Source organism: Lissotriton vulgaris, chromosome 7 (genome assembly GCF_964263255.1).
Source record: "Lissotriton vulgaris chromosome 7, aLisVul1.2, whole genome shotgun sequence".
NCBI lineage: Eukaryota > Metazoa > Chordata > Amphibia > Caudata > Salamandridae > Lissotriton > Lissotriton vulgaris.
Window position 1 is genome coordinate 214,987,353 of NC_141695.1, and position 27,655 is coordinate 215,015,007.

General features: G+C 50.4%; 1 protein-coding gene across 1 annotated transcript in view; it reads left to right on the top strand.

Annotated features, from left to right (window-relative positions):
- ZBTB32 (zinc finger and BTB domain containing 32) overlaps nucleotides 1-27,655 on the top strand; it is a 182,614-nt gene that overhangs the window by 104,275 nt on the left and 50,684 nt on the right. Inside the window, exon 4 of the mRNA XM_086928603.1 lies at nucleotides 4-171. Coding sequence (XP_086784729.1) covers nucleotides 4-171 — 168 coding nt within the window. The remainder of the gene's footprint in view (nucleotides 1-3; nucleotides 172-27,655) is intronic.

Below are 27,655 nucleotides of genomic sequence, written 5' to 3' on the forward strand. Positions count from 1 at the left end.
CAGGAGAAAAGAAGATTGAGTGTGAATTTTGCAGCCGTTACTTTCGTGATGAAATCACTCTAAGGAACCACAAGCGCGTGCACACCGGCGAGAAAGTGTATGAGTGCGCGAGCTGCGGCAAGAAGTTCAGCCTCAAGCACCAACTAGAGACACACCTGCGTGTGCATACAGGTATCATGGAGGGAGAGAGGGAGGGGGTGCAGAACACACTGTTACTGAAGCCTGGAGGGGAGTGTGGTGGGGGCACTATTTTGTGTTCATGCAAAAGTAGTCAGGTCAAAATACTTTATTGTATAATTTATTAAAATCTTTACAATATTTGAATGTTGGAAGAACAGATGCAAAAAATCACTAGTAACCAGGGTTCATCAGAAGTAAACTTCAACATCGGAATGTGGAAATGGAATTGGGTATAGCGGCCAAGGGTCATGTTGAAACCAGCTGGAGCCCGTGCAGGTAAGAGCGGTGGGGCTCTAGGGCTGGGTGGGTAGGGGGTTTTGACATACGACTACGAGGGAAAATTGATTATTTATTTAATTTTCCCTCGTGGTCATCTGTCAAATCCCCCCATCCCCCAACTCGACCCGCCGCTCTTACCTGCATGAGTCGCAGCTATGAAAGGTTAAAATCTGTGCAGGACATACGGTGGAAAGCGAGTGCATATAGATGCAGACAGGCAAAAGTGTAAAAAGGAGTTATGTATCAGTATACGCAAGGAAAATGTAAAAAAAGTAGTCTAAAAATATAACAGTACCGAAAGTTGTGCAAACAGGGCTATAAAGTGTTTTAATCCCTAGTAGGGTACTGTCTACAGTATTGCAAAGTGCTGCTCTCAAATAGTGGACTAGTAACAGCAGCTGAAGTGCAGTTTAGTTATCTAGCAGCAGTGATACATGTGCAGCGCAGTATGTGACAATGTTTAGCAAGGTTTGGATGGGCCTAATTGTTCACAATCATTTGAACTGCCTTAAAATCAAATTTGTTGGCGGGGAGTCCACGGGTAGTTCGTTAGTTCGCCAGCTCATGAGAAGATACTAAAAGGCAGATTCCAGAGTTAGGTTTACCAACATACAAGCCTTTCCCCACATAGCGTGGTCCAACAAACTGAGAGCCTCTTTAGTTCTTTTCTCAAGGTAGAGTAGGGAGAGTATTTGCAGGGAAGAGAGTCTTTTGAGAGATTTCATAGTGGGCTGTCCTCTGCCAAGATATATAGTGGTGATTCAAGCTGGAGAGTCTTCTTCTCATCCTCCTCTGTTAACAGTCCACGGTCCCTCTTTCCTCACTGCCAATTTTGACTTCTTTCTGTGACCATGCGGTGTGACTAAAGTGCTCTTTTGGACATGCCTGCCCAAGGAGCCTCACTGGTCAGTGATTGGGCTTTAGTGTCTGAGAATATTTAGTGGCCTGCATCTATCTCCATCAGTGCTTGACCTGAGGTCATTGTGTCACATCTTTGCATCAGCAAGTTTATTCAGCTCTACAAATAAGTTTGGTTTGCTCACCTGGTATCTGCAATCCTTGGCCTTTATGTGTCAAAGGTGAAGCTCAGCCTAATGGGCCTTGAGGCATGACAGAGTGTGCAGTCCTCCATGTTCAGTCTTGGTTGGTATTTTGGCAGGGCTTTTGCTAGTTGGTAGGACACTATGGCTTCCTGCCTAGGCTGTCATTGAAAACCTAAGGCAAACTGGATGTAACACAACAAATAATAAAGATTTGCAACAGATAAGTCAATGAGCAGAAAAACGTGGTGTGATTATAAGAAAGTGCCCTCTTTTTGCATGGTTGCCCCCACTTTTTGCTAAACTGCTGATGTACTTTGACTGAGTGTGCCCTGGGTTCCTGCCAAACAGGTATCCAGGGCTATTTTTCTTTCCCTAAACTGCATTAAAAACAAAACCCAATTAATTGGCACTCATTGGCCACAGGTCAGTCCCTCGTAAATGGTACCACAGGTACCAAGGGTACTGTGGCCAGGGAAGGCCTGTAAGGGAAACAGTACTTATTGCGCCATCCTTAGAGGCCCTGTACCTTTACACACACACACACACACTGCATTTGCAGGCTGCGTTTTTTGGCTGCAGAACTAAGTGAAGAGTCGACTTGGCACACACCCTTGTGTGCCATGACTACAACCCACTGTCCTGGCATAGGTTAGCCACCCCTGTAGCTTAGTGCATATACCAGTGGTGAGGGTACAGGTGCATGAGCCCTGTACCCCTACAGTGTCTAAGCCAATTCTTAGACATTGTAAGTGCAGTAATGTCATTAAGAGTATATGGTGCTGGGAGTTTGTCATTACTAACTCCACAGCATCATAATGGCTTTACAGAAAATGAGGAAGTTTGATATCAAACTTCTCAGCACATTAAACCCACTCTGATGCCAATGTGGGAGTTAATGAAAAATGCACTCAGAGGGCATCTTAGAGATGCCCACTGAAAAAACAACCAAACACTAGTGTCCAGGCTGAGTGGCTGCTCGCCTGCTGCCACAACTAGACATGTTTCTGGACCCCTGGGTCGAGAGCCTGCTGCTCTCGGGGGTCTGAAACAATGCACATCCTGTGATGAGGTGCCATGCCTCCTCCCCTACAATGGGCAGGGTCCCCGAAGAGGAAGCTTCAAAGCCTTGCCACCTTTGTGAGCTACCTCTGGCATTTGCTGCTTCCAGCAACTGGCCCCACCGGTTCTGACCCCCACTTTGAGCGGGAGAATCGGTGGGAAAACCAAGTGGGGAGAGAATTTGCACAGTGGTGAAGGGAGGTGGCGGGGCCTGAGGTGACATGTGTGCAAATGCGCCCGTGGCATGTTTTAAGTTGGGGGATTAAGTCTCCTTGAATCCTGAGGGTCCTTGGGGTCCAACTAGCCCACCAGGTACCTCCAGTAAGCGCCACAGAGCTGCGTTGCAGAGAGGTGTAAAACCTCCCTGAAACGCAGCCCTGTGGCGCTTACTGGAGGTACCTGGTGGGCTAGTTGGCCCCCAGGTACCCCCAGTATTGAAGGGGAATTAATTCCCCATTGTAAAACGCGCTACAGGGCGCGTTTGCAGAGTGTTGCTGGGAGGGGGCGTAGCCTCCGGCACAATTGCGGTGTTTTGTGTTATGTATTTCTTTAGAAGGGGGGCTGTGTGGCCCCCCTTCTTTTTACTTTTTTGGGGTCCTGGGGACCCCATCCCCCAGGGCCTTACCTCCATTAAAAAAAAATTGAACGGGTAGGGGGCCGCCTGGGCCCTCCTCCCGTGGCCAATTACAGCCCCTGGGACCCTTTTCCCCCGGGGCATGACCACATAAATATCTTTTTTTATGGAGGGGATCTGCATGGACCCCTCCTGAGGCTTATATTGGCCCCGGGACCCCATACCCCGGGCCTGCCATTTCTTCTATTATTTTTTGGGGGGGAGCGGGCCGCGTGGCCCCCCTCCCGGGCCACTTCTAGCCCTGGGGGCCCAGTCCCCCGGAGTTGGCCCTCTCCGTTGGGGACCGTGGGTGGAGCACCAATGCCCCGACGGTCCCACCGGCTTCCCCGCGCCCTGCAGGAGCTGGCATTGCTTTTCCACATAGGGAGCTGCTGACATGCCCTGGACAGCAAAGTAATTGCCATTTACTTTGCTTCATTGAAGCGAGAGCAGGTTTCCCCGCTCTCGCTTCAATGAAGCAAAGCAGTTTGCAATGACAGGGTGGGAGCCGCGTGGCTCCCGCCCTGTCCTTGCAAACAACAGTGTCCCGGGGGTGGGCCCCCCCAGGGCACTGCAGGAGCTGGTGTGACCGCATGGGGTGGCGGTCTCCAGGGCCATCAAGGGCCCCCCCAACATTGGCAAAGCCCCGGGGAGGTGGTGGTTCCCGTGGCTCGGGGGTCCACAGTGAAGGGTACATAGTTGGTGCCCCGGGAAGGTGGCGGTCCACGGGGTGTGTGGGGGAGCTCAAGCCCCCCACACAGGTGTATGTGGTTTTTTTTTTAAAAGCCCCGGGGTTGGCGGTCACCGGGTTTTGGGGGCTGCGGGGGGCCGTGAGCCGCCCGCAAATATTTAATGAAAGCCCCGGGGGGTGGGATTCCCCGGGGCTATGGGGGCCTGCCTGGGCCCCCGCAAATTCAATTTTGCATGCCCTGGGACTTGGCCCACAGTGGCTAAATAATAGCGAAGAGCGTTTTATTTTTATTTTAGGCCGAAATTCGCGATGGGTGCGCAAATCTCACCGATTTCTTTTTTTTTTTTTAAATGCTTTTTTGGGCACTGGGGGTCAGGGTGTTTCTACCCTGGCCTCTTTTCTTGTTTTTTGCATTTGTTTTTCTGTTTTCTTGTGACTCGGTTCTACTGAGTCACAAGATGGCTGCCAACACTTCCTGGTTTGGAGTGTTGACAGCCAATTAGAATAAAGCTTGTGGTCGTGAGGTTGCGCGGATCCTCGTTTCCTCTATATATCGAAACTTGTATTTTTTGATTTTCTCAGCAACTACTGAGCAGATTTACACCATTTAAGAAAAAGAGTTCTTTCTGAAACAAGGGCTACCATTATACTAAATTTGGTGTAATTCCGTTCAGCAGTTCGAGCTGTAGCTGTGTCTAAAGTTTCCTATGGAAAATGCATTTTTCTACCTCTTTTTTTTTTTATTTCTCAGGAACTACTGAACGGATTTACACCATTTAAGAAAAAGAGTTCTTTCTGAAAACAAGGGCTACTTTTTGCAAAAGTTGGTGTAATTCCGTTCAGCAGTTCGGGATGTAGCAGTGTCTAAACTTTTCTTGGAAAATAACACTTTTTGGGACCCCCCTTTTTTCTCGGCCCCCACTTTGAAAATCACCCCAAAACTTTCAGGATAGGAGCTGACCGGAACGGGCCACAAGTTTTGAAAATTTTGCGAAGATTCGTCAACCGGCGCCAAAGTTATTGGGAAAATAAAAAACTCTTTTCCGATGGAAACTAGATCCTAACTATAACTACATATATATATATATATTCTTGTCAAATGGTAACAAAGTTATTAGCAACACAAAAAAATGCATTTCCTGTGGAAACACGATCCTAACCATAACTACCCAGTGGTGACCACCACTGAGTAGTGATAGATAGATAACTAGATAGGTAGATAGGTAGATAGATAGATAGATAGATAGATAGATAGATAGATAGATAGATAGATAGATAGATAGATAGATAGATAGATTGATAGATTGATTCACTGAAAAAACAAAGATTAAAGCAACGTTATAGTTAGGTGAAATGTTCAGTAACAATGTAAGATTTAAACTCTAAAAACCACTGAAATTCACCAGTTATAGTTATCTTAAGTAACTATAACTCGGTCACCACTGGGTAGTTATAGTTAGTATTGTACTTCCATAGGAAATGCATCTTTTGTATTGCTAATAACTTTGGCACCATTTGACAAATTTCCACAAAACTTTCCAAAAATTTGCTATCTTTTGACTAGTTTGTGCATGTAAAGGTTCGGACTGATTTGTCAAGTGGGGGTTGAGAATGAAGGGCTGATTGCAAAAACACATTTTCCCTATTAATTTTCCCATAGGCAATTTAGACACAGCTGCAGCCTAAACCGCTGAATGGATTTATACCTAATTTGGCAGAGAGCTACATCTTGGTCCAGAAAGAGCACCTTTTGTGTTTTGATGTAAATCTGTTCAGTAGTTTCTGAGCAATGTATGCCCAAAAACGCTGTATATCTAGAGACGCTGAGTCTCAGTGAATCCCAACAGATCTCAAGTTGAGATCTTATTGGCTTCCACCGCCTCAACCAGAAATTGGTTTCTGCCATCTTTGGACTCAGTACTTAGTCCTAAGTCATAAAGGACCTCTTCCCCTTTATTTTAAGTAGTGGCCCTGGAGGATGGGGTCCGTAGGGTGTAATAAGACTCAGAGAGGAGGGCCGCGCAGCCTCCATCCATTTCAATGAAAAAAAACAACCCTGGGGATGGGGTCCCTAGGGCCATGTAAGGCACAGAGAGGGACCACATAGTACCCCTCCCCTTCAATAAAAAAATCACCATGGGGGATGGGGTCCCAGGGCCTAATAAGGCCCTGGGAGGGGGACCCACGCGGCCCCCTCCCCTATAAAATACAACAACAAAAAAGACCCTGGTGTCCCCTTTCATTAAAAAAAGCCCCTGGGGATGAGGTCCCCAGGGCCTAATAAGGCTCGGGAGGGGGGTACCATGCGCCCCCCTCCCCTTTAACATACAATTAAAAAAAGACCCTGGGGTCCCTAGGGCCAGGCAGTGTGGCCAACCTCCCAACTCGTATGGCCAAAGGTAATGTGTCGAGTGGAGTTGGCTGCCTTTGGGGGTTTGGTCAAAGGTCATCCACTCCCCCTCCATGCACGGCCAAAGGCTGTGAGTAGCGTGGGGTTAACTGCATGCAGGGGCTGGCTGCAGGGCACCCAACCCCCCATTATGCATGACCGAAGGCCCTGCACAGTGGCCAGCGCCCCACTGAGTATGACTGAAGGCCGTGTGCAGCGTGGGTTTGGCTGCATGCAGGGGTTGGGTTTACATAAGTAATTAAATATTACTTTATATATAAAAAAACTAGAAATTCACTGGAAAAAACAAAGGTTAAAGTAATGTTATAATTAAGTGAAATGTTCAGTAACAATGTAACGTTTTAAACTCTAAAAACCACTGAAATTCACCAGTTATAGTTACACGTATCTCAATTAACTATAACTCATGTCCTAAGATAACTATAACTCGTGCCCTCTCCATGCACTGTTAATTACCCCACTTATAACATCACTCATGGCATCTTCTATGAAATCATTGATAATGTCTCTGCAACATTTGCAGTGAAAATATTGATGAGAAAACTGTGCATGGCTGGCCATGAGTTAAAGTTACCTAAGGGCATAAGTTACAGTTACTTTAAATAACTATAACTGTGAATTTCAGTGTTTTTTGATAAACACATTTTTATTGATTTTACAAAGGAAATACACCAGCATTGCATCACAAACCCATGAAAATCTTGGATTACATATAAGAATCTGCACAACTCATCCGACAGATACTATTAAAATACAGTTATTTGACAAATGGACAGCCCCCTCTATGATCACCCCACCTCCGCCAGCCATTTCCCCCACACTCTGCGATATTTCTTGGGGCACCCACTCGCTTCATACATAACTTTCTCCTGCGTGGCGCACCAGTCCAACCCAGTTCGCCATCGTCCGACACTCGGGGGCTCAGGGCATTTCCAAGAGGCTGCGATGTCTCTCTTAGCGACCACCATTGCTGTAGTTAGAAATAGTTTCTTGTTCCTAGACCCATCTAACCTGTCAGTAATGCCCAGGATTTTGTGCTTCGGGCCATGGGGGACCTCACCTCTACCTCTATTTCCCTCCAGAACAGGTCCACACCATGTGAAGGAAGTCAGCCGGGTCGTGACCGCATCTAATACAGGCTGTGGTTGGGCTAAGCCCCGCCCGATGGAGGCGCGCCGGGGTGAGATATGCTGCTTTGTATGTGCTTGTAAGTAGTAGTGCTGGACCAGGTGCAGCCTAGCGGATGCAGTGACTGTTCTAGGAGCCATAAGGGCATCACGCAAGTCCTCTTCCTCTAGGGGGCCAACCCAGTCCTCCCACTGAGCCCGCAATCGATCTAAGTAGGTAGGAGTATTGTTAATCAGTGAATGATAGATACGTGAGATGCCACCCTTCCCCAGGTCCCCAAACATTATTTGAGCTTCAGGTGGGCTGTGGTTGGGAAGCCGTGTACCCATTGTAAGGTGTGAGGGGAGGGCATGTCGCAGTTGCAGGTACCTATAGAATTGTGATTGGTGCAGTGAGAATTTGTTTTGGAGGTCTCCAAAGGAACGCATATGGTCCCCTACCCACCCGTCTCCCAGCTGCGAAATACCCATGCGGTCCCAAGCCTGCCAGGCCAGCAACACCGTGTGCGTCACATCGGGAAGGCGAGTGGAAATAGATAGCATAGATTGAATCTTAACAAGGACTAGCTCTCCCATCTCGAGCCTATAGCCCGAGCCCGACCAACCCCTGCTGAACCAGTCATGTATGGAGAGAAGTTGCGTTGCTAGAAAATATAAGTAGAGGTGAGTCATTCCTAGGCCCCGTCAAACGAAGGGATCCTACAGGTATTCAGCGCCAGTCAGGACCTACCTTTCCCCTTGTTAGCTCTACAATCTAATTCGCGAAAGCAAGTTCTAGGAAGACACAAGGGGGTGTTTTGAAGGGCGTAAAGGAAGCAGGGAAGGACCATCATTTTAAAAAGGGCCACCCTTCCCATGGGGTTCAGGGGCAGCGACTGCCACTTCTGGAGGTCCAACCTGGCACGTTTCACCAGAGGAGTAACGTTGAGGACCCAGATCAGCTCGGGGGCAGGGTCATCCAGATCCCAAATATTTAAAGGATTGACGGCGAAGAGGTATTTCAGATTGCCAGTCAAAGCATTCTCCAGACAAATGGCGGGGGACCAGAACCGAGTTCGAAGGAATGCAAAATGCAAAGACAATGTGGATCTGACTGGACAGGGTCTGCTAAGTAGACAAGCACGTTGTCCGCATACAGGGCAATTTAGTCAGGCACAGTGTTGGGCCATTCCCACCCCTACACACGCGCTCACACGACCGCATCAGGGGCGCCAAGGGCTCCATCACCAAAGCAGAGAGCAGAGTGGACAGCCCTGCCTTGTTAGGGTTCCGATAGGACCCCATTTACAAGGACTCGAGCTCTTGGGAGGGCGTACAGAACCATGACCATGTCTCGGAACCGGGGACCAAGGCCCATCCTCTCCAAAATGTCTCAGAGAAACCCCCAATCCACCGAGTCGAAGGCCTTCTCAAAGTCTACAAGGAGAATCACCAGGTACAGGGTTAGGAGGTGATGGTGGGCCAGAGCGGATTGCAATCTACGAAGACAATGAGTGGCATGAAACCACACTGGTTGGGATGAACCAGCGTGGACAAGTGGGGTTTAAGCTGCTGGGCGAGAATTGTGGCGAACACTTTTATCTCTGTGTTAATGAGTGAGATTGGCCGGTAGTCGGCACCGCAGGACGAGGGCAGCTGGGATTTAGGCAGAACATCAATGGTGGTCATGTCTGTCTCACGGGGGAAGGAGCCCTTCTCCACTGCCTCCCGATACAGTCCCACCAGGTGGGGGTGCAAGCTTGTCCCAATAGTGTGCATAGTATTCCTGGGGGAGACCTTCTGGGCCCGGTGTCTTGCCGGAAGAAATAAGGCCGATCGCTTTCCTGATCTCCTCATGTGTGATAGGGCGATCAAGGCCAGCTTGAGTGGTGGGGAATATAAATGGAAGGCTGCCACCTCCATCCACGAGCAGATCCGAGAGAGAGAGGGTGGTGGGTCTGGCCTCGTAGAGCTGACGATAATAGATGGCAAAGGCCTGGGCCATAGCCATTGGGCAACGGCACAGCGAACCGTCCTGTGCCACAATCTCGGGAATTATGCGATTCGCCCTAGGGTACGTAGCAAGGCGGTGAAGGAGTGACCCATTCTTGTCACCCTAGCTGTACACCCGGGCCACGGATGAGCGCCAAAGGAGTTTGGCCGCGTCCAGCGTCAACTGCCTGATCTCCGAGCAAAGCCGGGCTAGAAGTCTTGTATCGGAAGAGTCAAGGGATCAGGCCGGGGTACGCTCCAGGTGCAGAGCCTGTGCCTCGCGTTGGGCCTGTTGTTGGATCTTGGACTGGCCCTTGGCGACCCCTCTAATCGTGGCCTTGTACACCTCCCATAGGGTGCCTGGTGAGGAAACAGACCCTTCGCTAGAAAGGAAGTAGTGCTTGAGTTCCCGCCCAACCACCTTCTGAAACTCTTTATCCTGAAGGAACCAGGCATTTAGCCTCCATGTCTGTCGAGCAAAAGTGGGGGGGACCTGTACGGGGCATCATTGGGGATTGATCAGAGATGCCTCTTGGGAGAAGTGAGACGTCTTGAATCAGGAGGCAGTCCGTCGATGGAATGAAGATGGCGTCAATGTGTGCCTGAGTGTGGTGCGCCGCCGTGGTGTGTAAATTGTTTAGAGTGTGGGTGCCAAACACGACAAGCATCACATATACCCAGGGATTTAGCCCAAGCTGCCAGCTGTTTTGCTTGTATAATCCTACTAGGGGAAGGGGGGCTGGTTGTGTCAAGATGAGGTGCGGAGACTGCATTGAAGTCGCCCTCAACGAAAGTGAGACCCAGAGGCAAGGATGCCATAAGGTCGGCAGATTTGGCTAGGGTAGCTGTCAGCATTGAGGGGGGAGAATAGAGTGATACAAGGTTTAGGGGATGACCTTTCAGCATGCCACTAAGGGCCATCAAGATGCCCTGGGCATTGAGGGTCGTCCGGACTGTCACAAAGGGAAGGGAGCGCTTTACCAGAATCGCCATCCCGCGGGAGCCGCAAGTGAACCCCGAATGCCAAGCTCTATCATACCTGTATCGCGCCAGAAAGGGGCAATGATTCCCCAGCAGGTGTGTTTCCTGCAGCAACAAAATGTCCACCCCTAAGCGCTGTGTGTATCGTAAGACGGCCATGCGTTTGAAACGATCCAAGAGACCGTTAACATTCCAAGACATGATGCACAAAGAGGTGTTTAACAATTGTGTGCCAGGCATAATGGTTGTAGTTGTGTGGTAGTGAGTCCCCAAGGGGAGTGTGGTAGAAGAGATGGACATCACCGGGCTTAACAAGATGTCAGGAGTGGATTCTGCATGTCCCATTATGCACCAATTATAGTGCTGTATGAGTGCTGGTGTGACAAAACCAAAAAAACGGCCCGCCCCTCCAGTCCACCCCTACCCCCCACCCTACACTTCCGGAACGGAAGCATCTGCCGCCCCAACAATAAACTAGTGAAAGAACACCCAAACTACAACGCTTAGAAATGGGAAAGCATGGAGGACCCCTCCTCTTGTCAGGATGTGCTTGAACGAGTCCATCGGGAAGGAAGAAATGTTTCAGATTTGTGAGCGCGGTCTCTGGCTGCGGAGCCAAGCCCGGCAGGCAGAGACACCCTCAGGCAGGGTCCTTCGAGAGCATCGGGCTGCGGGAGAGATCTTTGTCTGGGAGATCGATCAGAGAAGGCCGTGGCAAGTCACCACCTCCGTCCAGGTGTCCAGAGGAGCCAGAGCACCTCCCAGCCGAGGATCCATCAGAGAGCAGTATTGGCTGTCGTGGGGATTGGCCCGGCGGGGATCCGACCTGGCCCGCCTCTGACCACGACGCCTGCATGAGCAGTGACACTGAGGTTGTGGAGTGAAGGTTGTGGGCCAAATAGGTTCCTCGTCCACCCCCCCACAAGGATGGCTGGTCAGCAATGCGCAGAGGGCGCTCCTCCATCGCCCAGGCCCAAACCTCTGTACGACTGTCAAAGAACATGGTCTTATTAGCGAGCACCACTCGCATGGGTGCCAGGAAGTAGAGCCTATACTGGATGTTGAGTGCCCTCAGCTTTTGCTTAACTTCGTCAAAGGAGTGGCGTTGACCCTGGGCCTTGCGGGTGTACTCCGGGAAGATCATGATTGTGTGGATTTCGAAGTGGAGCCGCTGCTGTTTGCGAGCTTCAGACAGTATGGCATCACGATCTCCAAAATTAAGGACCCTCATTATGACTGGTCGGAGGGCTAGAGACCGGTGGGCCCACTCAATCGCGAACCATGGAGAAAGAGCCCTCGGGGACCCACGATCTTAACCACTTCTCCAGGAAGTTCGCCGCGCGACCCTGCTCTGCCCCCTCCGGGAAGCCCACCAGGCTGAGATTTTTGCGCCGGGCCTGTTTTCTGCATCCTCCGCCCGGCAATGCAGTTCTTGCATACACGACTGGAGACTGGGCACCTGCCCCTTGAGTCATTGGACATTGTCCTCGACTGTGGAGATCCGACTCTCAGTTTCCTTGATCCGAGCCATGGCATTCCGGAGGTCCTGCCGAATGAGGGTAAGATCCATGTGCGCCTCCGCAATCTTGCATTCGACCGAGGTTTGTGAGGCCTGGATGGCCTGTAGTGGACAGGTCCGCAGATGAAGAAGGCTCCTGTTCTGTGGCTCCCTCGGTCACGCCACCCTCCGCGGTAGTGAAACGATCCATTTTTGTCTGGGTGGCAGGGGGCTTTGCTGACCTATCCGTTCTGCCCATGGTGGCACCGGGGAGCCAGAGTTGAATCTCATAGCAGGGGACCAGCAGATTTAGTCAGGTAGGCCGGGTTTAGGCAGGTAACGCCACAAGCACGCAGACAAGGCTCTAAATAGGTCGCCGCCACCTGATATGTGCAGCCGAGCCCTCCGCTCCAGACGAGGCGGCCCCGCAAGAGCAGGTGACGGGAAGCAGGAGGGGGGAAAGAACAGAGTCCAGCACCGGGGCTGTGAGTGGGCCCCTGTCCACAAAGGCCCCCGCGCACCCGGCAGGTCCACACCCCGGTAACTTAGCCCCCTCTAGGCCAATAATGCAGCAGGCGAAGACACTGGCTGGGGTGTGGGGACCGTCCCAAGCCCCATCCCAACAGGAGAGATGGGCCAAACCCCGGCAGAGGTCATCAAACACCACCGGGCGCTGCTCGATGTGTGTGGCCGACAGCCCCAGGTGACGAATCGCTGGATGTTGGTGTGGCCATGGGGAGGAAACCAGGCTGAGTACTGAACTCGGGAGGGACTCCCAATCATTCCCGCTCCAGAACAATCCGCAAAAGGGAGAGGCCGGAGCCAACCAGGGGGAGCGAGGGGCCCACACAAGGTCCCCCCGCCGCTCGATGAACGCGGCCGAGGATTTCCACAAGGACACCCCAGCCCAGGGAGCCCTGCGCTGCCCCAGCGCCTCCCTACGCTACCGGCAATGTCAAGGGGCGGGCCGTCCCAGGCCTCCTCCAGTCAGGCGGGATCTCAAGCACAGTACAAGGCCATATGAGGCTGGCCTCACCTCTGCTGGCTTCTCGCGTGTGCTGGGGGGCCCCAGCCACTGTCCTGGACCCCAACTGCCACCCCGGGACTTACTCACACCACCGCCCCCTGCTCAATGACCCCTGGACTCTCCCAGCCTCCTCCGGCGCCAAAGCGATTACAGCCTCCTCCACTGCCCGATATGGCAGCCATGTTGCGGCCGCCCCTTTGGAAGGATCACCAGGGCCCAATTCAAGGCCAGGCCGATCGGACGCCACGCACTCGGCCCACCTCTTTCGGGCCGGCAGCCGCTCCTCGTCAGGATGTGTGACTGAGGCGCCTCCCTCACACACAGCAGGGCACACACAGATCCGGGAAGCGCACCACGGGGCAGCTAAGGCCACAGTCACCGCAGAGAAGGCGCCATTTTGCTGGTGAGGTGCGATGCTCCGGCTCGCAGCAGAAGGATGGCTCAGAGAAAGCCCAGGAGTCCCGGGGGCACAGCCAGGGCCAACACGCCACACACACAGCAAAATTCAACGCAGGATGGCTCGTTTCAGGTAAGGTCTACAGGTGGATGGCGGAGGGGTCCCAGAGCCCTCTCAAAGTGCATCCACCATCTTGGCACAGCAAGCCACGCCCAATTTCAGTGTTTTTTAAAGTTTAAAAGTTACATTGTTACTGAACATTTCACATAACTATAAATGACTTTAAAAAAAATGTTTTTCTGTGAATAGATAGATACATAGATACATACATACATGCATATATATATATCACCTACTGGCGGTTGCCAGGAGGTAGTTATAGTTAGGACCTAGTTTCCATAGGAAAATCATTATTTGTTTTGCCAACAACTTTGGCACAGTTTGATGAATCTTCACAAAAGTTTAAAAACTAGTTTGCCGCTCGCTTGAACTGCTGTCTTAAAAGTTTTAGGGTGATCTGTCAAGCAGGGCCCAGAAAAAGGGGGGGTCCCAAAACGCATTTTTCCCATGTTAATTCCCTTAGGGGCTTTGGACACAACTACAGCCGCTGAACGGAATTACACCAAATTTGGCAGAAAGGTAGATATTGGTCCAGATAAGTGCCTTTTTCTTATTTGGTGTAAAGAAAATACAATTTGTATATATATAGGGATGCAGATCCTCTGAGGATCGGTCAGTCTCAATGCTCAAATCTGATTGGCTGGCACCAGTTCAAACCAGGAAGTATTGGCAGCAATCTTGGGACTCGGCTTCAGTGTTACTATGACAAGTAACATATCTGCCCATGCAAAAAATGGAACTGAGGTTTAGGCTTATAAAAGAAGCATAGGATTCAGTGGGTGCACGTGAGAGATGTGCATTGGCCTTTGGTCTCGCTGTAGGCAGGTTTGCACATTCCGATACTGCTCACATGGTGGTGTTATTACTTCATATTGGGAATAAAGAGGACAGGGTGCTAAAATTACCAGGCCAAACCACCAACTATGCACCAGACTAAAGAATGAGGCCTTGTTAAACTTGTATCCTTAGGGTGAACTTTTTACATCACTCATCCATATTTGTCTGATCTCCTTTTTGTTAGCTTTAGGAAACTTTGTACTTTACCACTGCAGACCAGTACTAAAGTGTGTGTGCTCCCTCCTTAATACATGCCAAATTGGCCTATTTAATTTACTTATGATACCTAGTAAAGTGGTGTTACATGTACCCAGGGCCTGTAAATTAAATGCTCTTAGTGGGCCTTTAGAGATAATACCATCAATTTCAGGTGTAACAAATTTGACAAAGATGTTAAGTCATTCAAAATTGAAACATTCTACCCATATTTGAAAGACGATTATTACACCCAAATTGAGTCCAGACGAGCCCTTATACAATATCAAGGACGCTCAAAAAATAATTTTCTGACTTTTTCAGACAGCTCATCCTCTGACTCCACGGAAGATTCAAACGCGAGAGAAGGCCCATCAAAACGCAATAACTCTTTTTAGGTTTCGCCTGGCCGAAGGCTGCGCTCTGCGCAGCTTTTCGGCGCAGGCGAAATCTTATGTTACAACAGAGTGGGCTTGGGATTACACCCTCTGTTCCATTGGCTAGCTCCATAAATGGAGGCTAGCCATTGGAACAGAGATCTGTCCGTCATGGCCGGACCAGATTCGTGGGCGTTCCCGAGATTTTTTCCCTCTCCGCCTCTGCGATGTCGTCATCGCGGCGGTGGGCGGAGTTTCGTTTTTTTTTTTTAATGGGTTTGTTTTCGTCATTCGACCACGGCCGCCGGAAGAAGTACAGGTGAGTGCTTTGTTTTTCTTGCCTTCCCGCCCCCCCCTGTCCTTGTGCCCGTTCCCGCTCCCCTCCCGCTGTCCGTCTTCCAGTTCCTGCCCCCCTTCCCGCTGTTCGTGTCCCCCTTCCCGCCCCCCTCCCGCTGTTCGTGTCTCACCTCTCCTTGTGCTGCACAGTCCTCGGTTTCACATATCCTAATGCTGCACACACTCCACTTATCCACAGGAGTCTGACGTTTCCTCGTGCTTTCTGTAGTCACCTCAATCTCGCAGTGCCTCGCACTCTCTGTAGTACCATTAGTTTGGAATGCTGCCCTGTTGCACGGCGCCCCCATAATCCGGCAATTCCCAGTGCTTGCTACAGACTCCACGGGATTACTTCCTCGCGCAGTCTCCAGTGGGACCCTTTCTTTTGAAGATTCCAATGTTGCTGTTCCTTGCATTTTTTGTACAATGTAGTCCCCCTGACACTAATAACGAGGCCCATTTCTCGTTCCGTGTTTAATAAAATTGCTTTGATGGCAATGTACGTGACTCCTCCCAGTCCAAACCTGCTGTATCCAAGGAGATTGTGTAATGCTAGCACGTAAGATGACGCACAGAGGGGAAACCAGGTCAGATGCAAAGTCCTGCCATACTGTTGGCCTCTCCCTGACTCTTTTCTCCGCCTCTCTAAACTTTCTCCGGTCTACTCTCTGCCATGTTATCTCTTTCCCCTTCACCACACGCCCTTCTCTCTTTTCTTCAGTGTCCCCTTTGAATTTAATGACCCATAAAATGGCTCTTCTGCTTTTCCCGGCCCCCCCTCTTCCCCCTCTCCTCGACGTCCTATCTAACTCTGCCCGCTGTCCGTGTGCCCGTCTCCCCTCCCGCTCTCCGTGTGCCCGTCCCCCTCCAGCTCTCCGTGTGCCCGTCCCCCCTCCCGCTGTCCGTGTGCCCGTCCCCCCTCCCGCTCTCCGTGTGCCCGTCCCCCCTCCCGCTGTCCGTGTGCGGTCCCTTTGCAAGGCTGTTCCTGTATAGCCTATGGACGTGTGGTCACTCCCCTAGGGACTGTCAGAAGTCCCACACCCTGTGAACACCCCGTAGGACATTGTTGTACTTTAAATTCTTGCCATTCACTTTTGGATATCGAAAACCTGACCTACTATGCAACTGTAAGCCCTGACGGCCTGCTGTCCCAGACTTAAAAATAGAATGGAAGCGGCAGCCCTAACGCATGCACTCGCATAATAGGTCTCTTCTAAGAACCATGGCATAACTTGAAATTTGCATGAGGCTGTGTTGCGTTTATCTTTGTAGCGCTTAGACGCAGATGTGACCTCAGACATTTCCATCGGCCTGTTGGTTGACTTGTGCATTAGCAGCAAAGCTAAACTTTTAACTGCATTTTTATTGGTTTTCTGAACCATTCAATGTTTGTGTCAGCTGTTACGTTAAGAGCCGCGTGTAAGCATGTTTCTTTTTATACCATTTGTAGTATAAGCACAGCTTATACAGTTGCAAGTTAAGAAATACTGCTCTTCTTTTCTTTTGTGGTGGTTGTAAGGGTTATTATTCGTGCTCTGAATCGAAGCCAGGTTGTGGCTGCCGAATGCTTGTTAGAGGGAAATAGGGCTGCTTCTGCTTTAACTGAGCCCGCATCGGCTTAACCAGTCACTAGTGGCAACTTTTGTCAGCAATTAATTTTAGTTCGCTGAAAATGCATGGATACGCGTGATTTTGTAAATGAATAATTCATATCTTTGATGTTCGTTTCCATTCAGCTCACGTTGTTTGTACAGCAGTGGTTTAGCTCTTCACCGGAGCACCTTTATCTGACTGCTGTCTTTCTTTGCTCTCTCTCCCTGATCAGAGACCTTTCCACTGGCAGCGGAATTTTGCTGCTGAGACAGAGTAGAGTTCCTTCTCGGCCCAAGGATAAATAGAATGCTGTCTTTCCCCCTACCATGCCATAAAAATTGTAATTGTTGGTTATGACGCTGGTGTTTGGCGGTAGAACTACTCATTTGGTCACAAGATTCGAGACTTCAAACTCCTGGTGGTTCACTGGGTGATTGGTTTAAAGTTGCGACTGATTGTTGGCTCTTTGGTGACCTGGGGGAAGGAAGCAGGTGGTTTCAGTCCCTGGTTTTGCACCAGTAATAACATTATTGTAGTCGGGACACTTGTGAAGGGCCTTTGTGCCAGTAGGTGTCGAAAGGTGTGCTGGAGCTACAGCATAAGGCAGTGACATTGATGCAACAGGAGCTGGCACCTGCATTTTACTTTCCTAAAACCTCACCGAAAGCTATGTGGGATTAAAAGCTTATCTGTGAATAAGGATCCTGTTTGAGGCGTAAAGTGTGAATTTACCTGTTATAAATAGAGTTAATGTTCCCACTCACAGCAGTGACTTTCTACTGAAGGGCTAGGGTCTGTGTGGTTTTATTGCTGTCTGCTGAGCTCGTCCGTAGGGTACAATAGGTCTCACATTTGCGAGAGATTAAGCTAATGGCAATGTAAATGACAATGCCATTTATTTATCTGTTTTCAAAACCAACACATAAATACAAATTTTGTAATTTACAATGCCAATAGCTCTAACTTTTCCAAAGGCGAAACCATTGCATTGTAAATGCTTGTTTAGAGAAAGGCGAGGCAAGAAACAGGGTGAGGTTCAAACCCCAACCCCCAGCATGGGAAATGAGAACGCGCAATAACTTCTACAAAAGTTAGACCATTCATCTATAGGTAACATTTCAGACAAACAATTGACCATTCATGAAAAATCAGTCTTAGAGCTGGGCCTCAAATTTGTACCAGTAGCGCATTCAGACTTAACCACCCTAAAAATAGAAGCCCTGGAATTCTGCAGAAAACTACGGCTCAAAGCCTTCTTCCACTACAAAGAGAATACTAAAAAACCAGAACCATCAAATTTGTCAAATTAATCTACATTTCTTCCTCCTGCACATACCATACCTAAAGAAATAATCGCATTTGAGCAGACGGTCCTTTCATCCATCACGCAGTTGGGCAATCAAAGAAGCTGTTTCAAAAGAAACCTAATCAAAGAACAACAGGCTGCAATCAAAGATCTGAGAAATGATGAGTCAGTGGTGGTTAAACCCGCCGACAAGGGGGGGCGCCTTGGTGGTCTGGGCAAGAGAGAAATATATTGCACAGGCAAACAATCCAATACAGAAAGAGGAATGGTATAGATTACTTAATGAAGATCCAACACTCCAAATTCAAAAAGAAATCCAGCACAAATTAACAGAGGGTTTTGACATGGGCATCTTAGGTCCAAAAGAATTTGATTATCTGACCAAAAAGAAGCCACATATTCCGGTAATTTATTTTTTACCTAAAATACACAAAAATCTAACGGAGCCACCCGGAAGACCCATCGTATCCGGGTGTGACTCTGTATTAGAACCAATAGCAAAATATGTAGATGTGTTTTTGAAACCTTTTATGGATCAGGTCAAATCCTATATAAACAAAACTGACTTCATAAACAAAATTGAAGGCAATCCCTTTGATGTAAACCATGATCTAATGGTGTCTTTTGATGTCACCCCCCTCTATACCCAAATCCCTCAAGAAGAGGGACTAGAGGCAATAGAGTTTTTCCTTGAAACTAGACCTAAGCCACAAAGAGTCCCCACTCAATTCATAATTGATTTAGCCCGAATTGCACTCAAAAAGAACTACTTCAGGTTCATGGATTAGTTCTACATGCAGGCGAAGGGGACCGCCATGGGGTGTCCTTATGCCCCAGAGATGGCGGTCCTCTTCATGGCCCTGTATGAGGAACACTTCGTGTACCATAATAACCCTTACCGACCACAAATAACAACATGGTATTGGTACATTGACGATATCTGGTGTCAGTGGAACGGGTCGGAAGAAATGCTTGTCCGTTTCCACGACTGGCTTAACACCCAATACCCAGATACAAAATTCACTGTAAACTACAGCTTAGCACGATTAACGTTTCTAGACGTAGAATGCTTCCCACACAAGCAAAAATTGACCACCACCCTATTTCTCAAGACGACAGACAAAAACACAATCCTCCACTACAAAAGCTATCATCCCCAGAGCTTAAAAGCTAATCTTCCCTACAGCCAAATGCTCCGAATTAGGAGGAATTGCTCTAGGAAAGAAGATTTTTTGGCACATTCTGAGATTTTAAGTAATCAGTTGAGAGCTAGGGGATACCCGCACAAAATGCTTAAACATTCAATAAAACAAGCCTGGTTCACACCGAGAGAGGACCTATTACAGAAAAAAGAAAAAAAAACCCTAGAGAGATTAGTGTGTGTGACGACATATGGACCACACACTAATAAGTTCAAAGACACAATTCTCAAAAATTGGCATCTATTGTCCAATCTTTAAGTTCCTATGGAAAAACCCTTATTTGCTCTCAAGAAAAACAAATTGCAAAAACAACAAGTGATGGACCGAATGTGGATCAATGTCACACATTCCCCCAGTCAAAAGATCTGGGCCCAAATCCATCGTTTTTTTGCACTCCACACCACCCTGGGTTAGACAATGGCGATATGCAAATCAGCTCTGACCCTGTTGCCCCATGGGAACAGTCCAGTCCGAACTACAAAAGCCATGTCCTTCCCAGAACGGAATCAAGCATCCGAGGACCGGACCGGTTTCGAGGTAACACCTCTCATCAGCCCGGCTAGCTTGACTCCAAGTGGTGTGGAGTGCCTGGGACCCACGTCTGGGCATCCCCAGCGCACTTAGGGCGGCAATTGCAAAAACAACAAGTGATGGACCGAATGTGGATCAATGTCACACTTTCCCCCAGTCAAAAGATCTGGGCCCAAATCCATCGTTTTTTTGCACTCCACACCACCCTGGGTTAGACAATGGCGATATGCAAATCAGCTCTGACCCTGTTGCCCCATGGGAACAGTCCAGTCCGAACTACAAAAGCCATGTCCTTCCCAGAACGGAATCAAGCATCCGAGGACCGGACCGGTTTCGAGGTAACACCTCTCATCAGCCCGGCTAGCTTGACTCCAAGTGGTGTGGAGTGCCTGGGACCCACGTCTGGGCATCCCCAGCGCACTTAGGGCGGCAATTGCAAAAACAACAAGTGATGGACCGAATGTGGATCAATGTCACACATTCCCCCAGTCAAAAGATCTGGGCCCAAATCCATCGTTTTTTTGCACTCCACACCACCCTGGGTTAGACAATGGCGATATGCAAATCAGCTCTGACCCTGTTGCCCCATGGGAACAGTCCAGTCCGAACTACAAAAGCCATGTCCTTCCCAGAACGGAATCAAGCATCCGAGGACCGGACCGGTTTCGAGGTAACACCTCTCATCAGCCCGGCTAGCTTGACTCCAAGTGGTCGATGCTTGATTCCGTTCTGGGAAGGACATGGCTTTTGTAGTTCGGACTGGACTGTTCCCATGGGGCAACAGGGTCAGAGCTGATTTGCATATCGCCATTGTCTAACCCAGGGTGGTGTGGAGTGGAAAAAAACAATGGATTTGGGCCCAGATCTTTTGACTGGGGGAGTGTGTGACATTGATCCACATTCAGTCCATCACTTGTTGTTTTTGCAATTGCCGCCCTAAGTGCGCTGGGGATGCCCAGACGTGGGTCCCAGGCACTCCACACCACTTGGAGTCAAGCTAGCCGGGCTGATGAGAGGTGTTACCTCGAAACCGGTCCGGTCCTCGGATGCTTGATTCCGTTCTGGGAAGGACATGGCTTTTGTAGTTCGGACTGGACTGTTCCCATGGGGCAACAGGGTCAGAGCTGATTTGCATATCGCCATTGTCTAACCCAGGGTGGTGTGGAGTGCAAAAAAACGATGGATTTGGGCCCAGATCTTTTGACTGGGGGAGTGTGTGACATTGATCCACATTCAGTCCATCACTTGTTGTTTTTGCAATTGCCGCCCTAAGTGCGCTGGGGATGCCCAGACGTGGGTCCCAGGCACTCCACACCACTTGGAGTCAAGCTAGCCGGGCTGATGAGAGGTGTTACCTCGAAACCGGTCCGGTCCTCGGATGCTTGATTCCGTTCTGGGAAGGACATGGCTTTTGAAGTTCGGACTGGACTGTTCCCATGGGGCAACAGGGTCAGAGCTGATTTGCATATCGCCATTGTCTAACCCAGGGTGGTGTGGAGTGCAAAAAAACGATGGATTTGGGCCCAGATCTTTTGACTGGGGGAGTGTGTGACATTGATCCACATTCAGTCCATCACTTGTTGTTTTTGCAATTGCCGTCCTAAGTGCGCTGGGGATGCCCAGACGTGGGTCCCAGGCACTCCACACCACTTGGAGTCAAGCTAGCCGGGCTGATGAGAGGTGTTACCTCGAAACCGGTCCGGTCCTTGGATGCTTGATTCCGTTCTGGGAAGGACATGGCTTTTGTAGTTCGGACTGGACTGTTCCCATGGGGCAACAGGGTCAGAGCTGATTTGCATATCGCCATTGTCTAACCCAGGGTGGTGTGTAGTGCAAAAAAACGATGGATTTGGGCCCAGATCTTTTGACTGGGGGAGTGTGTGACATTGATCCACATTCAGTCCATCACTTGTTGTTTTTGCAATTGCCGCCCTAAGTGCGCTGGGGATGCCCAGACGTGGGTCCCAGGCACTCCACACCACTTGGAGTCAAGCTAGCCGGGCTGATGAGAGGTGTTACCTCGAAACCGGTCCGGTCCTCGGATGCTTGATTCCGTTCTGGGAAGGACATGGCTTTTGTAGTTCGGACTGGACTGTTCCCATGGGGCAACAGGGTCAGAGCTGATTTGCATATCGCCATTGTCTAACCCAGGGTGGTGTGGAGTGCAAAAAAACGATGGATTTGGGCCCAGATCTTTTGACTGGGGGAGTGTGTGACATTGATCCACATTCGGTCCATCACTTGTTGTTTTTGCAATTGCCGCCCTAAGTGCGCTGGGGATGCCCAGACGTGGGTCCCAGGCACTCCACACCACTTGGAGTCAAGCTAGCCGGGCTGATGAGAGGTGTTACCTCGAAACCGGTCCGGTCCTCGGATGCTTGATTCCGTTCTGGGAAGGACATGGCTTTTGTAGTTCGGACTGGACTGTTCCCATGGGGCAACAGGGTCAGAGCTGATTTGCATATCGCCATTGTCTAACCCAGGGTGGTGTGGAGTGCAAAGAAACGATGGATTTGGGCCCAGATCTTTTGACTGGGGGAGTGTGTGACATTGATCCACATTCAGTCCATCACTTGTTGTTTTTGCAATTGCCGCCCTAAGTGCGCTGGGGATGCCCAGACGTGGGTCCCAGGCACTCCACACCACTTGGAGTCAAGCTAGCCGGGCTGATGAGAGGTGTTACCTCGAAACCGGTCCGGTCCTCGGATGCTTGATTCCGTTCTGGGAAGGACATGGCTTTTGAAGTTCGGACTGGACTGTTCCCATGGGGCAACAGGGTCAGAGCTGATTTGCATATCGCCATTGTCTAACCCAGGGTGGTGTGGAGTGCAAAAAAACGATGGATTTGGGCCCAGATCTTTTGACTGGGGGAGTGTGTGACATTGATCCACATTCAGTCCATCACTTGTTGTTTTTGCAATTGCCGTCCTAAGTGCGCTGGGGATGCCCAGACGTGGGTCCCAGGCACTCCACACCACTTGGAGTCAAGCTAGCCGGGCTGATGAGAGGTGTTACCTCGAAACCGGTCCGGTCCTTGGATGCTTGATTCCGTTCTGGGAAGGACATGGCTTTTGTAGTTCGGACTGGACTGTTCCCATGGGGCAACAGGGTCAGAGCTGATTTGCATATCGCCATTGTCTAACCCAGGGTGGTGTGTAGTGCAAAAAAACGATGGATTTGGGCCCAGATCTTTTGACTGGGGGAGTGTGTGACATTGATCCACATTCAGTCCATCACTTGTTGTTTTTGCAATTGCCGCCCTAAGTGCGCTGGGGATGCCCAGACGTGGGTCCCAGGCACTCCACACCACTTGGAGTCAAGCTAGCCGGGCTGATGAGAGGTGTTACCTCGAAACCGGTCCGGTCCTCGGATGCTTGATTCCGTTCTGGGAAGGACATGGCTTTTGTAGTTCGGACTGGACTGTTCCCATGGGGCAACAGGGTCAGAGCTGATTTGCATATCGCCATTGTCTAACCCAGGGTGGTGTGGAGTGCAAAAAAACGATGGATTTGGGCCCAGATCTTTTGACTGGGGGAGTGTGTGACATTGATCCACATTCGGTCCATCACTTGTTGTTTTTGCAATTGCCGCCCTAAGTGCGCTGGGGATGCCCAGACGTGGGTCCCAGGCACTCCACACCACTTGGAGTCAAGCTAGCCGGGCTGATGAGAGGTGTTACCTCGAAACCGGTCCGGTCCTCGGATGCTTGATTCCGTTCTGGGAAGGACATGGCTTTTGTAGTTCGGACTGGACTGTTCCCATGGGGCAACAGGGTCAGAGCTGATTTGCATATCGCCATTGTCTAACCCAGGGTGGTGTGGAGTGCAAAGAAACGATGGATTTGGGCCCAGATCTTTTGACTGGGGGAGTGTGTGACATTGATCCACATTCAGTCCATCACTTGTTGTTTTTGCAATTGCCGCCCTAAGTGCGCTGGGGATGCCCAGACGTGGGTCCCAGGCACTCCACACCACTTGGAGTCAAGCTAGCCGGGCTGATGAGAGGTGTTACCTCGAAACCGGTCTGGTCCTCGGATGCTTGATTCCGTTCTGGGAAGGACATGGCTTTTGTAGTTCGGACTGGACTGTTCCCATGGGGCAACAGGGTCAGAGCTGATTTGCATATCGCCATTGTCTAACCCAGGGTGGAGTGGAGTGCAAAAAAACAATGGATTTGGGCCCAGATCTTTTGACTGGGGGAGTGTGTGACATTGATCCACATTCAGTCCATCACTTGTTGTTTTTGCAATTGCCGCCCTAAGTGCGCTGGGGATGCCCAGACGTGGGTCCCAGGCACTCCACACCACTTGGAGTCAAGCTAGCCAGGCTGATGAGAGCTGTTACCTCGAAACCGGTCCGGTCCTCGGATGCTTGATTCCGTTCTGGGAAGGACATGGCTTTTGTAGTTCGGACTGGACTGTTCCCATGGGGCAACAGGGTCAGAGCTGATTTGCATATCGCCATTGTCTAACCCAGGGTGGTGTGGAGTGCAAAAAAACAATGGATTTGGGCCCAGATCTTTTGACTGGGGGAGTGTGTGACATTGATCCACATTCAGTCCATCACTTGTTGTTTTTGCAATTGCCGCCCTAAGTGCGCTGGGGATGCCCAGACGTGGGTCCCAGGCACTCCACACCACTTGGAGTCAAGCTAGCCGGGCTGATGAGAGCTGTTACCTCGAAACCGCTCCGGTCCTCGGATGCTTGATTCCGTTCTGGGAAGGACATGGCTTTTGTAGTTCGGACTGGACTGTTCCCATGGGGCAACAGGGTCAGAGCTGATTTGCATATCGCCATTGTCTAACCCAGGGTGGTGTGGAGTGCAAAAAAACGATGGATTTGGGCCCAGAACTTTTGACTGGGGGAGTGTGTGACATTGATCCACATTCAGTCCATCACTTGTTGTTTTTGCAATTGCCGCCCTAAGTGCGCTGGGGATGCCCAGACGTGGGTCCCAGGCACTCCACACCACTTGGAGTCAAGCTAGCCAGGCTGATGAGAGGTGTTACCTCGAAACCGGTCCGGTCCTCGGATGCTTGATTCCGTTCTGGGAAGGACATGGCTTTTGTAGTTCGGACTGGACTGTTCCCATGGGGCAACAGGGTCAGAGCTGATTTGCATATCGCCATTGTCTAACCCAGGGTGGTGTGGAGTGCAAAAAAACGATGGATTTGGGCCCAGATCTTTTGACTGGGGGAGTGTGTGACATTGATCCACATTCAGTCCATCACTTGTTGTTTTTGCAATTGCCGCCCTAAGTGCGCTGGGGATGCCCAGACGTGGGTCCCAGGCACTCCACACCACTTGGAGTCAAGCTAGCCGGGCTGATGAGAGGTGTTACCTCGAAACCGGTCCGGTCCTTGGATGCTTGATTCCGTTCTGGGAAGGACATGGCTTTTGTAGTTCGGACTGGACTGTTCCCATGGGGCAACAGGGTCAGAGCTGATTTGCATATCGCCATTGTCTAACCCAGGGTGGTGTGTAGTGCAAAAAAACGATGGATTTGGGCCCAGATCTTTTGACTGGGGGAGTGTGTGACATTGATCCACATTCAGTCCATCACTTGTTGTTTTTGCAATTGCCGCCCTAAGTGCGCTGGGGATGCCCAGACGTGGGTCCCAGGCACTCCACACCACTTGGAGTCAAGCTAGCCGGGCTGATGAGAGGTGTTACCTCGAAACCGGTCCGGTCCTCGGATGCTTGATTCCGTTCTGGGAAGGACATGGCTTTTGTAGTTCGGACTGGACTGTTCCCATGGGGCAACAGGGTCAGAGCTGATTTGCATATCGCCATTGTCTAACCCAGGGTGGTGTGGAGTGCAAAAAAACGATGGATTTGGGCCCAGATCTTTTGACTGGGGGAGTGTGTGACATTGATCCACATTCAGTCCATCACTTGTTGTTTTTGCAATTGCCGCCCTAAGTGCGCTGGGGATGCCCAGACGTGGGTCCCAGGCACTCCACACCACTTGGAGTCAAGCTAGCCGGGCTGATGAGAGGTGTTACCTCGAAACCGGTCTGGTCCTCGGATGCTTGATTCCGTTCTGGGAAGGACATGGCTTTTGTAGTTCGGACTGGACTGTTCCCATGGGGCAACAGGGTCAGAGCTGATTTGCATATCGCCATTGTCTAACCCAGGGTGGTGTGGAGTGCAAAAAAACGATGGATTTGGGCCCAGATCTTTTGACTGGGGGAGTGTGTGACATTGATCCACATTCAGTCCATCACTTGTTGTTTTTGCAATTGCCGCCCTAAGTGCGCTGGGGATGCCCAGACGTGGGTCCCAGGCACTCCACACCACTTGGAGTCAAGCTAGCCGGGCTGATGAGAGGTGTTACCTCGAAACCGGTCCGGTCCTCGGATGCTTGATTCCGTTCTGGGAAGGACATGGCTTTTGTAGTTCGGACTGGACTGTTCCCATGGGGCAACAGGGTCAGAGCTGATTTGCATATCGCCATTGTCTAACCCAGGGTGGTGTGGAGTGCAAAAAAACGATGGATTTGGGCCCAGATCTTTTGACTGGGGGAGTGTGTGACATTGATCCACATTCAGTCCATCACTTGTTGTTTTTGCAATTGCCGCCCTAAGTGCGCTGGGGATGCCCAGACGTGGGTCCCAGGCACTCCACACCACTTGGAGTCAAGCTAGCCGGGCTGATGAGAGGTGTTACCTCGAAACCGGTCCGGTCCTCAGATGCTTGATTCCGTTCTGGGAAGGACATGACTTTTGTAGTTCGGACTGGACTGTTCCCATGGGGCAACAGGGTCAGAGCTGATTTGCATATCGCCATTGTCTAACCCAGGGTGGTGTGGAGTGCAAAAAAACGATGGATTTGGGCCCAGATCTTTTGACTGGGGGAGTGTGTGACATTGATCCACATTCAGTCCATCACTTGTTGTTTTTGCAATTGCCGCCCTAAGTGCGCTGGGGATGCCCAGACGTGGGTCCCAGGCACTCCACACCACTTGGAGTCAAGCTAGCCGGGCTGATGAGAGGTGTTACCTCGAAACCGGTCCGGTCCTCGGATGCTTGATTCCGTTCTGGGAAGGACATGGCTTTTGTAGTTCGGACTGGACTGTTCCCATGGGGCAAAAGGGTCAGAGCTGATTTGCATATCGCCATTGTCTAACCCAGGGTGGTGTGGAGTGCAAAAAAACGATGGATTTGGGCCCAGAACTTTTGACTGGGGGAGTGTGTGACATTGATCCACATTCAGTCCATCACTTGTTGTTTTTGCAAATGCCGCCCTAAGTGCGCTGGGGATGCCCAGACGTGGGTCCCAGGCACTCCACACCACTTGGAGTCAAGCTAGCCGGGCTGATGAGAGGTGTTACCTCGAAACCGGTCCGGTCCTCGGATGCTTGATTCCGTTCTGGGAAGGACATGGCTTTTGTAGTTCGGACTGGACTGTTCCCATGGGGCAACAGGGTCAGAGCTGATTTGCATATCGCCATTGTCTAACCCAGGGTGGTGTGGAGTGCAAAAAAACGATGGATTTGGGCCCAGATCTTTTGACTGGGGGAGTGTGTGACATTGATCCACATTCAGTCCATCACTTGTTGTTTTTGCAATTGCCGTCCTAAGTGCGCTGGGGATGCCCAGACGTGGGTCCCAGGCACTCCACACCACTTGGAGTCAAGCTAGCCGGGCTGATGAGAGGTGTTACCTCGAAACCGGTCCGGTCCTTGGATGCTTGATTCCGTTCTGGGAAGGACATGGCTTTTGTAGTTAGGACTGGACTGTTCCCATGGGGCAACAGGGTCAGAGCTGATTTGCATATCGCCATTGTCTAACCCAGGGTGGTGTGTAGTACAAAAAAACGATGGATTTGGGCCCAGATCTTTTGACTGGGGGAGTGTGTGACATTGATCCACATTCAGTCCAT